Below are 12291 nucleotides of genomic sequence, written 5' to 3' on the forward strand. Positions count from 1 at the left end.
GGCTTGCCATAACAAAGGAATTGAATACTTATTGACTCAAGACATTTCAGCTTTTCATTTTTTATTAATTTGTAAACATTTCTAAAAACCCAATTCCACTTTGACATTGAGGCATTGCGTGTAGGCCAGTGACATAGAATATAAATTAAATCAATTTTAAATTCAGGCAGTAACACAACAAAATGTGAACAAATTCAAGGGGTGTGAATACTTTCTTTAGGCACTTTAGGAATCTATTTCCTGTTTATTTTATGTTCATAACCGCTGCAGAATAAATTCCTCCTATTTTCTAGCCATGATCGGTTCATTTTCCCGAAGTAGCCATACAAAGTAGCCGAAGTAGCCATACAACAAATAACGATGCATCTCTCATTTAATTGGGCCTAGTAGCCTAAATAGATAATCAGTTTTTTTAAGCTAAACTTGCTTTTTGCCTGAGTAACCTCTGGTGGCAGAGCATTCGATGATGACATGGCTCTATACATACTGTACAGTACCTAGCCTAAATAGACAGGCTTTGACTTTTTAAACATGTTGTTATGTTACAGCCTTATTCTAAAATGTATTACATAGTTTTTCCCCCTCATCAATCTGCACACAATACCCCATAATGACAAAGCAAAAACACCTTTTGCTAATTTATAAAACTTTAAAAACTGAAATATCACATTTACATAAGTATTCAGACCCTTTACTCAGTACTTTGTTGAAGCACCTTTGGCAGCGATTACAGCATCGAGTCTTCTTGGGTATGACGTTACAAGCTTGGCACACCTGTATTTGGGGAGTTTCTCCCATTCTTCTTTGCAGATCTTCTCAAGCTCTGTCAGGTTGGATGGGGAGCGTTGCTGCACAGCTATTTTCAGGTCTCTCCAGAGATGTTCGATCGGGTTCAAGTCCGGGCTCTGGCTGGGGCACACAAGGACTTTCAGAGACTGTCCCGAAGCCACTCCTGCGTTGTCTTGGCTGTGTGCTTAGGGTCGTTGACCTGTTGGAAGGTGAACCTTTGCCCCAGTCTGAGGTCCTGGGCACTCTGGAGCAGGTTCTCGTCAAGGATCTCTCTGTACTTTGCTTCGTTCATCTTTGCCTCAATCCTGACTAGTCTCCCAGTCCCTGCTGCTGAAAAACATCCCCACAGCATGATGCTGCCACCACCATGCTTCACCGTAGGGATTGTGCCAGGTTTCCTCCAGAAGTGACGATTGGCATTCAGGCCAAAGAGTTCAATCTTGGTTTCTCATGGTCTGAGAGTCTTTAGGTGCCTTTTGGCAAACTCCAAGCGGGCTGTCATGTGCCTTTTACTGAGGAGTGGCTTCCGTCTGGCCACTACCATAAAGGCCTGATTGGTGGAGTGCTGCAGAGATGGTTGTCCTTCTGGAAGTTTCTTCCATCTCCACAGAGGAACTCTAGAGCTCTGTCAGTGACCATCGGGTTCTTGGTCACCTCCCTGACCAAGGCCCTTCTCCTCCGATTGCTCAGTTTGGCCGGGCGGCCAGCTCTAGGAAGAGTCTTGGTGGTTCCAAACATTTTCCATTTAAGAATGATGGAGGCCACTGTGTTCTTGGGGACCTTCAATGCTGCAGAAATATTGTGGTACCCTTCCCCAGATCTGTGCGGACAATTCCTTCGACCCTCATGGCTTGGTTTTTGTTCTGACATGCACTGTCAACTGTGGGACCTTATATAGACAGGTGTGTGCCTTACCAAATCATGTCCAATCAATTGAATTTCCCACAGGTGGACTCCAATCAAGTTATAGAAACATATCAAGGTTGATCAATGGAAACAAGATGCGCCTGAGCTAAATTTCGAGTCTCATAGCAAAGGGGCTGAATACTTATGTAAATAAGGTATTTCTGTTTTCTATTTTTAATACATTTGCTAACATTTCTAAAAACCTGTTTTCGCTTTGTCATTATGGGGTTATTGTGTGTAGATTGCTTACGATTTTTTTGTATTTAATCCATTTTACTATAACAACAAAAAAGTTAACGGGTCTGAATACTTTCCGAAGGCAGTGTATTTTTAGTTTTGCTGTAGCCGATGTGGTCCCATAGGCAGCGCAGATTATAACATACAGTCGAATTTCACAGGTGAACAGACAGTTGATCTTTTACATTGAAGTATGCATATACAGTAGCCTACTGTAAAAACATTTTTTTTTAAATGGTACCCTAGACAATGTTAGAGAATTCACGACAGTTTGGGGAAAAAGTCAATGCAAAATATTGTTGAATTCAAACTTCTGCTGACAGGCCCAAATACATTTTCAATCGTTTTTTTCTTTCAGAAACTGTCACAATCATTTGCCAAATACAGAATAAATTACTGCAAAAGATGAAAACATTTTGGCAACACCTCCATAAAACATTTGATAACATTTATTTTTGAAACGGCCGTGGCCTAATTCTAATAGTTCCAGATTGTACAGTAAATAAATGAGTTTATTGTAACCATAAAAGGTGAATGCAGGGCGTTTCCAGGCGGAGTTATAATGCACGTTCTCACACGCAGTTTTACGATGGGCTGATTTATAACGGGAAACATGCATATGTATGGCGTGCGCCAAGTTTATAAATATACATTTTTTTAGACGTGCAATTTCTGAAAAGAATATGTACATACAGATATTTAGTCTGAAATTTACGCAACGGTTATAAATGAGGCCCATGGCCGGGCCCTTGCTGTGTCAGGTATTCATTTGTTCACCGTGAAGGAGCGGACACCAGAAAGGGCTTTGGCTAACGGCTAATTTCCTTCCTGACCTCTCTTTGTCGTGGCTATGACCCCCTACCTCCCCTCCTCCCACCCATCACTGGGACCACCACCCCTAGGTTCCCCTATTGCAATAAATGCCAAAGCTTGACACGGCCCTGGGGGGGTCTCTTAGGGTGGGTTTGGGGGGCGAGTTGAAAAGGAATGGGAGTTGGGGTAAGTTGGTGGGGGCCTCGGGGGTGTATAGGTCTGAAAAGTGGGGTTTGGAGGGACATAGTGGTTGAGTTGACAAGAGAAAATGTTGCACCCCCAAACCAAAACATCTTCCTGTGGGTATGCCAACTCCTTTCTCTTGTGTCTATGTATGTGTGTATATATATAATATACACACACATATAATAAAGCATTGGATGCATCGCTAATTGTATTTGCATAGTGGCATACGTTGAGTAGAGGTGTTTGAGGATTTCCACATGAGATTTTTTTTGTATGGGTTTGGATTTTTTTTTGCCAAACGTAATTTATATGATAGAAAACATTAGCAGAATCTTTTTTAATACCACACCGAAATGACCAAAATGAGTGGCTACTCTAACACTGTCAAACTGAGAGCAATAAAAATGATCTGGTCTTGAATGCAAACAATAGCCCAGGCCAATGAAGAGACATTTCTACAATATTAGGAGGAATATATATACAGATTGTACATTATTAGGAGGGGAAAAAAAAAATAGAAAAAAAATATATAGATATATATATATAAATATATATATACGCACTAAAGCTTATTTCTTTCAAAATGTGTGCACAAATTTGTTTACATCCCTGTCACGCCTGCTTCCGCCCCCCCTCTCTGGCGCTCGAGGTCGCCAGGCTGCTTATCATTACGCACACCTGTCACCATCGTTACACATATCAGCGCTTCATCGGACTCACCTGGACTCCATCACATTATTAATTAGCTCCCCTATATCTGTCACTTCCTCAGTTTCTTTCCCGAGTCAGCATTAATGTTGTTATTTGTCCCTTATCAAGATTCTGTTCGTGTTTTGTTTCCTGTCTGTTTCCTTATTAAATATTAACTCCCTGTACTTGCTTCTCCTCTCCCAGCGTCTGTCCTTACAATCCCTGTTAGTGAGCATTTCTCCTTTGCCAAGTTAATCCATCCACCTGACAGGTGTGGCATATCAAAAAGCTGATTAAACATCATGATCATTACACAGGTGCACCTTGTGCTGGGGACAATAAAAGGCCACTCTAAAATTAGCAGTTTTGTAACACAACACAATGCCACAGATGTCTCATGTTTTGAGAGAGTGTGCAATTGGCATGCTGACTGCAGGAATGTCCACCAGAGAATCAAATGTTTATTTCTCTACCATAAGCTGCCTCCAACATCATTTTAGAGGATTTGGCATTACGTCCAACCGGCATCACAAGCGCAGACCACGTAACAACGCCAGCACAGGACCTCCACATCCGGCTTCTTCACTTGCGGGATCATCTGAGACCAGCCACCTGGACAACTGATGAAACTGTGGGTTTGCACAACCAAAGAATTTCTGCACAAACTGTCAGAAGGGAAGCTCATTTGTGTGCTCGTCATCTTCACCAGGGTCTTGACCTGACTGCAGTTCGGCATCGTAACCGACTTCAGTGGAAAAATGCTCACCTTCGATGGCCACTGGCACGCTGGAGAAGTGTGCTCTTCACCGATGAATTACAGTTTCAACTGTATCGGGCAGATGGCGTCGTGTGGGAGAGTGGTTTGCTGATGTCAACAGAGTGCCCCATGGTGACGGTGGTGTTACGGTATGGGCAGGCATAAGCTAAGGAACAGAATTGCATTTTATCGATGGCAATTTGAATGCACAGAGATACCGTGACGAGATCCTGAGGCCTATTGTTGTGCCATTCATCTGCCGCCATCACCTCATGTTTCAGCATGATAATACGCGGCCCCATGTCGCAAGGAACTGTACACAATTCCTGGAAGCTGAAAATGTCCCAGTTCTTCCATGGCCTGCATACTCACCAGACATGTCACCCATTGGACATGTTTGGGTGCTCTCTATCAACATGTACGACAGCGTTTTTCAGTTCCCGCCAACAATCCAGAAACTTCACACAGCCATTGAAGAGGGACAACAGGCCACAATCAACAGCCTGATCAACTCTACGCGAAGGAGATGTGTCGCGCTGCATGAGGCAAATGGTGGTCACACCAGATACTGACTGGTTTTCTGATCCACGCCCCTATACCTTATCTTTTTAAAGGTATCTGTATTCTCAGTCATGTGAAATCCATAGATTAGGGCCTAATTTATTTAAATTGACTGATTTCCTTATATGAACTGTAACTCAGCAAAATCTTTTAAATTGTTGCATGTTGCATTTGTTTTTGTTCAGTGTATTTAGCCAGCTCTCTATTCTAGTGTTTGATATGCAATGCTATGTCCTCGTAATGAACAGTGTCGAGTGTCCTGACGAGAAGGCAAACTTTTCTCGCTATGCCAGGCAAAATCGTAATGGATGTATCCAAATGAATGTCAATAGAAAACAGCTTAAACAAACGCAAATGCGGCTACTTTGCTGTTATTCTGGCTGCAGAGGTCGTGACTGCTAGCTAGAAAGGGAGAAGAAGGTTGTCAGCGAGCATGGCAACGGAACATATAGAACGGACAACTGGGTCTCGTCCATAAATATCGAACTAATCGAACGAACGACTGGCAACCAACATTTTATTTCCAAGGTAATGTACAGATTGTCAGTGTTTATCCCTTACATTTTGGCTACAGTAGGTTACTAAATAGACTTTTCAGTGGCACTACCCAATGATGAAGCCTAGGCTACTCACCGGTGATGACCCAATAGCCTATCTCAAGAGAGAGCTACTTTTAAAAAACAGTGCTGTTTGCTCAGAATCACTCAAAATAGCTCAACTTTTGAGTTTTTTTAAGCTTCTCCAGACAGATTAGTCTTCTCTTTTCAGCAGTAGGCATTTGCTTTCCAAACTGTTTGTTTTTATCCCGATTGTATTTGGAAAAAGGCAAACTGACAGCTGCAACCAACCATAGATATATAATCCATAGATGGCAGCTCCAATTTAAGTCAGGACTGGCATCCATTGCTCGTGTACCCATGAGTTTAATAGTTAAACTGTCAGTGTTAGAGGTTCTAAAACCCTTCTATTGATTATATGTCCATGGCCACAACACAACAAGCTGTTCTATATTTGGTGAGAATGCTTTCCTGACTGTCAGTGATAATTTAATCCACAGCAATTTTTTTTAGAAGCTATTGAGATTCTGCGTCTAAATTATGCTCTCTGGTGTAGTATATGGGCATGCATTTTTCAGCCAAGAGTACTATAATTTTAGGCGAAATTATTTCAATTTATCAGGAGGCGATGCAGCATCTCTACAGGCCTTAATCAGTCCCAAACTGGCACTTTGACAGGGGGGTGTTGGTCGGCGGTCGGCGTGGGGATTGTGGGGGTTAATTTGAGTGGTTTTCTGAAGCGGTGGCCTGGTTGGTGGCACAATAAGCAGCAATCCAGAGGTCCTCCCATCAGAGCTATAGGGGCAGGGGGCAGGCCACAGACAGACAGGGCCGGGGCGGTCGCCTGCAGCAGCGGGACCCTTTTTGTCTGGTCTCATTTCTATTGGCCACCACTCCTCTCAATGCACCATAAGCCCTATTAGAGGAAGACACAATTGAACCTGGCAGATGCGTATCGTGAGTAAGTGCAAGGAATCTTGAAGGAGATGTGATGTGGTCTCACTTTTGTCTTTTTTCACAGTTTGTGTTGCTCCCTCTTTAGTTGTTTTAACCTAGTGTGCATCTTCTCTCTCTCCTACATGCAGACTGTGACTCCTATTGCAAGGCGTCAAAAGGCAAACTGAAGATCAACATGAAGAAATACTGCAAGAAAGATTACGGTGAGTTGAGTTCAATCCTCTGTACAGTACAGTCTACAATCCTACAGTCGAAGCTCACGATGCCTCCTGAGCCCTGGTGGACTAGGGAACTCAGCTAGCTACATCTTTACTTACAACACCCAGCACCAAGCATCCCCCCAGGACAACCCTACAGCTCCTGGGCATTCTAGTCACGGCTTACTCCGGCTTTTCAAGAAAGAAAGTCAAAGGATCAAACAAAGGAGGGGGAACAAGCCATCAGAGAGAAGAGCTTAGGGTGTGAGGATAGAGAGGGTGCGAAGGGGAGGGGGGTGTCGGGATGATGGACAGCCCAGCAGGTATTTAAGGGCAAGGCGGATAATGTATAAAGCAAAGTCGGTGTGACGGACAGTTGGGGTGCGCGCCTAAAGGTCCTCATTAAGGGGAACTTAAGGGATGGGCCTTTTCAGACAGGCATTCCTGTGGCCATCCCATCCGGCTGCCCTGGCCATTGAAAAGGTTGAAAGGTTGAAAAGGTGCTTTAGGTGGTTAAGACCCTGGTGAAGGTTGTGGAGGTTTGACCCTGACCTGATTGAAGCCAGTCTGTTAAATCAGTCAACCAAGAAGGGGCATCCTGCCTGAAAATACCTTGGCAGATTGAATGAATGGCAGCCCAGGCATTGTTCCTGAGTTTTTGAGGGGTTAGATCCAGGCATGGTGTCAGGAGGAATCCCCTGTGCCACAAATAAAAAGTGGCATAAATTCTTTCTCATTGCAGCTCTTTAAGAGGAAATTGCTTGAAAAAAAGATGGACGATTATAGATGTGAAAATACTCTAGCGTGTGATGTTTGGTAAAAAAGAAAATAATTGATTTGAAAAGCTTGCCATGCATATGCGAATAAAGAAAAGTTCTGCACCACAGTAACTAGTTTGTGGCCATTTGTAGGCGAACAGGTTTAATGAGTGGTAAAAAACAAAAGCTCTGTGGATCATTGATCCCCAGCAGCAGAGCTCATGTGTGAAGGAGGTGTAGCAGTTAGGGTCTCCAGTGAGTCAGACATTAGGAGCCCTCAGTGGAGGATTTGGAACATGCACCTCTAATGGAGTGTAACGGGGCCATGTTTCACCTCTCAGGCCCACGCCAAGAGTCAATAGACCCCCGTAGGGAGACGCACTCTGTCCTGGGGAAGCCCAGTGATGTGTTGTGGTCTTCAGCTGTACAAACTCTTACCCTTATACACTGAAAATAAGTCTGTCTATAAGTCAGAGCTTGTCAGTGCCCACTGAAGACCCATAGGGGAGAGGAGATGGGGAGTGAGGTGGGACCCTACCCAGGTGCACCCCAGGTGCATGTCATCAAGACATCATGCTGTAACTCAGACTCAGCAGTGTTGAGAGCGCTGCTCAACAACACAGGTAGTGTCCTCTACCCCCATCCTAGTCTCTCACAGGCGGGCAGGTCTGGCATGCACCGGAGGAGCTGTGTAGAGGGGACCTGCTGGTATTGATGAGTGATCCCAACACCACCCCAGCATGCCTCAGGGAAGGCTGTGACTACGTGTGTGTGTGTGTGTGTGTGTGTGTGTGTGTGTGTGTGTGTGTGTGTGTGTGTGTGTGTGTGTAATGGTCCACAGTGGGGTTAGGGTACACGCTCCTATGCTTCAGAACAGGCTATAGTAAGGGAACCCCCACTGTTTTACTCTTACTGTTCTCCTCAATGACCAATTACAGGCAATTTCCTCTGCTTCCCCCTCTGGCCGTCTCCAATATTACCCAAGCCCTACGCTGCCCTCCCTAACCCGCCCTGGGTCCAGCCTCCCTGCCAAGGCCTGGGTCTAATCCACTTTCTCCCTGCCTCGCCATACCTCAGGGGGGCTTTGTACTGGTCCTGTACAGGGAAAAGACTCGCCTCGCGCTTTACACTTCAGGAAGGTTTACTGGAGGGTCCCGGTGTGGAGGAGAGCATTAGGAGTGCAGTGTCTCGCTGTGCCTTGGGCCTATGCTGGATAATATGCAGACACACTCAACCCCCATAGAGAACCACAGGGCGCTTGGATACAGCAAATTTTCCATACAAAAGGGCTGAAATGACAGTGGAACAGGGCTTAACAATAGGTTGAGTTATTTACAGTTTGGTCTCTCAGGGTTTCACCCTGTGTTGTTGTGCAAACACAAACAGAGAGCGCCTTCCAGTGGTGACACCAGGGAAGGACAGGGTGACCGAGGGCACCAATAGGGTTCGCCACCAGGTCAACAGCCAGTTCAACCAATGCCCATGCTAATAGTAACAGTAAAAGACACCAGGAATGCTAACGCTAGCAGAAAAGGACACCAGGGCCCTATTTGATAACCCTGTGATCTACCATGCATGGCGTAAAATCTGCAGTGCAGTGCAGGATACGTCTCATTTAGAGCCATTTAGAGAGCCATGACATTCACGCTCAGTGATAGTCAGTTTGTGTGTATAGGAGGTTAAGCTAATGACCCCTGGTTTAACGACTGCTGTTACATTTTAAGGTGATCTATGCTGCTTTTGAGAGCTGTTGGTGCTCTCTCTCCTTGATTCTCTCAGTAAAGAACCATACTATCACAGAGCCGCTCCCCAAAAACCCATCTCCTCACAGCCCATCCCTGCCTCTTAATCACGTCACAAATCAAATCCCCTGACATCTATAATGGACGTGGAGCTGGATCTGCTACCGGACGACTTTGTCTTGACAGCATTTCCCTTGGAGGATACAAGTCTCTGAAGGGCGTCTGGTTAGGTTACAGGTCCAGTCTCCTATCCACTGGGGCCGGTTGAGTAGGTAGTTGCTGATGACTCCACTAGAATCAGCACCAAATGGAGAAGCCAACCTCACTTCTTTTTTTTTAAGAGAATAGAACAGAACCCTGCCCTTGAGGCTTTGTCAGTTCTGGTGTTTTTAGTGTCCCGTAATGCCGCTTGGACAGTGGAGATCACAGCGTCTCATGGTGCTAGTCTGTGGAGCCAGTAGCACTGACTGGAGACGCACATGGACCAGTGGACACAGAGGACTAAGAGCTAGAGGATTCAGCTGGCTACCTGGCGTCAGTACTGCCTGCTTCATTGTCTGTCTGATACCCTTCTTGGCTGCTGGATGGTACTAGACACAGTGTAGCATACTAGACTTACAGATGTAGGATCTTAATATGAGCCTGTCTCCTACAGTAGGAAAATAATCCTACAGCAACTGGAAATGTAAATTATTATGTGGATTATCATTAATGGATATTTTTGTATCGTAAGGGAACATCAGGTCTGAAATTACAAAGTGGAAATTACAAACAGAAACCTTTTTAAAACTCAAAAGACGCTACAAGTTTTACATGTCTTACGTTGCAGGAAACTTCACCTGCAACAGGGTGATTAAATTAAGATCCTACATCTGTAGTGGGAGATACACTAGCACTTTTCCCTCCCTCCTGTCATACTGAATGGCCAGAGAGAGAGAGATGTCTAGGCAAAGCTTTTGCAAGAAGGAAAAGGGATTCCATGGGAAATGTCTGACTCGGTCCAACTGAATTATATTGTCCCAGGGTGCCATAGTAACTGTTGCTGGGATCATGGCTTGTCGGTCTAGAGAAGAGCAGGGTCACAGCAGGTCAGGATAGCAGGAATGGAGCAGACGATAAGGACCGGGTTGCTCTCCTGTGCCAAGAGGACATGGATGGGGTTTTAATTGAAGTCTGTGATACAGACACGAACCCCAGTGATAGAGATAAGAATAACAGCACTGTACTGTGTATCCCTTTGAGCAGGAAATTCTAATCCTAGAATTGAGTCAGACACAAAGACATAACAAAATAGTCTCTCTCTCTCTCCCCCCTCCCCAGCTGTCCAGGTGCACATTCTGAAGGCGGACAAGGCGGGCGAGTGGTGGAAGTTCACCGTCAACATCATCTCTGTCTACAAGCAGGGCGAGAGCCGCATCCGCCGCGGCGACCAGTTCCTGTGGGTCAGGGCCAAGGATGTGGCGTGCAAGTGTCCAAAGATCAAGACCGGGAAGAAGTACCTGCTCCTGGGTAACAATGAGGATTCTCCAGGGCAGTCTGGAGTGGTGGCCGATAAGGGCTCTCTGGTCATCCAGTGGAGAGACACATGGGCCCGTCGGCTGAGGAAGTTCCAGCAACGTGAGAAAAAAGGCAAGTGCAAGAAGGCATAGGCAGAAAGGACGGACGACGCCTGGAGCGAGGGACTGGAACACGGGACAGGAGAAAGGATGAGTGGGTGTTGGAAAAGGACGAGAGGAGAGCGAGGGAGACTGAGGAAGGACAGAAAGGGACTGTGCGTTGTCGCTACTTTTTCGAGTAGAAGCATGAAGAGAATATTATTGACAAATGTATTTTCGAGTGGACTTTTGTGAAGGAGCTCACGCTGCAGGTGTCATTGCTTCGTGGTTTTTTCCTTTGAGATTTGTCTCTGTGGATTTGCCAAGTTTGCACCTATTACCAGTATATATAATGTTATTTGTGTTTTCATATTGATATTTCATAGCCCTACTTTATGAGCATTTTGTGCTGGTGCGAAGACACCACAAATCATGCCACTGCATTATCACAAGCTCTGTTTTCTGTCGTTTTTAGGGTTAGCTAATAATATCACTGACAAACCAGCCTGCATCATCAAACGTCCTCACTTCAACTTTTTGTTGTTGAAATTGTTTATCCTATTGGCAGTGCAGCAAAAAGTGCCATAAAATAACATTGGTTCTGCGCCTTGGAAATGCACGTTTCATGTATTATCAAATAAGTCGCCTTTCGCTTCACCCGGTCGTATGTGTATGTAACCTAAAACGCACAGTAACTAGCTATGTTCTTTATTATATCACGGGTGTGACATATTGTACATTTGATTGAATGTTGGCCCCTAGATGCAGACAGTGAAATGGAAAGAAAGAAAATGAATGTCCATTCTTAAAGGTGTACAATATATTTGACTCCAGCATTGTTAACTAACCTTAATTAAGGATATTATTTTAATCTACACATTTTTCTTTGTCCGGTTTCAGTATTCAGAATGATCTGAAATGAATGAATGTTTATTGTGAATTGTGGTGATTAACACAGTCTTGTACAGTTTCAAACTGCATGTCAACCTGTCTCCAAAAAGGCTGGTTATTATGTCAAATACATGGCGTCCATAGTAGGAGAGCGTCAGATGAGTTGATGTCCTAATATGGACACCGTGTCCTTACTCTCTTTTTGACTGGTGCTGCTGTCTAATTTCATGGTTAGTGTTTTTAATAATACTTTTGCTGGATTCCCAAGAAGACGACGGACTGCATACAAAATGTCTGGGATTTCAAAGACTCCTGCTATTAGAACAATAATAACCAGATTTCAATTTAGGATCACTTGCTTTAATATTTTATTAATGTTTGGTTCAATTATACTGAACAAACATAAGTGCAACATGCAACAATTAACGATTTTACTGAGTTACAATACAATATAAGGAAATAAGTCAATTTAAATAAATGAATTAAGCCCTAATCTATGGATTTCACATGACTGGGCAGGGGCGCAGCCATGGGTGGGCCTGGGAGGGCATAGGACCACCCACTGGGGAGCCATTCAGACTGACTTTTTAACCACAGAAGTGCTTTATTACAGACAGAAATCCTCCCCAGTTTCACCAGCTGTCCGGGTGGCTGA

General features: G+C 44.5%; 1 protein-coding gene across 2 annotated transcripts in view; it reads left to right on the forward strand.

The window, feature by feature from the left end:
• Positions 1-12081, forward strand: part of LOC115178182 (netrin-1) — a 91652-nt gene extending 79571 nt beyond the window's left edge. For both annotated transcript variants that reach the window (XM_029739244.1, XM_029739245.1), the window contains 2 exons: positions 6582-6656; positions 10471-12081. In XM_029739244.1, coding sequence (XP_029595104.1) covers positions 6582-6656; positions 10471-10799 — 404 coding nt within the window. In that variant the 3' untranslated portion in view covers positions 10800-12081. The remainder of the gene's footprint in view (positions 1-6581; positions 6657-10470) is intronic.
• Positions 12082-12291: the final 210 nt, after the last annotated feature.

The sequence above is a fragment of the Salmo trutta genome, chromosome 38, assembly GCF_901001165.1.
Source record: "Salmo trutta chromosome 38, fSalTru1.1, whole genome shotgun sequence".
NCBI classification, from domain to species: domain Eukaryota; kingdom Metazoa; phylum Chordata; class Actinopteri; order Salmoniformes; family Salmonidae; genus Salmo; species Salmo trutta.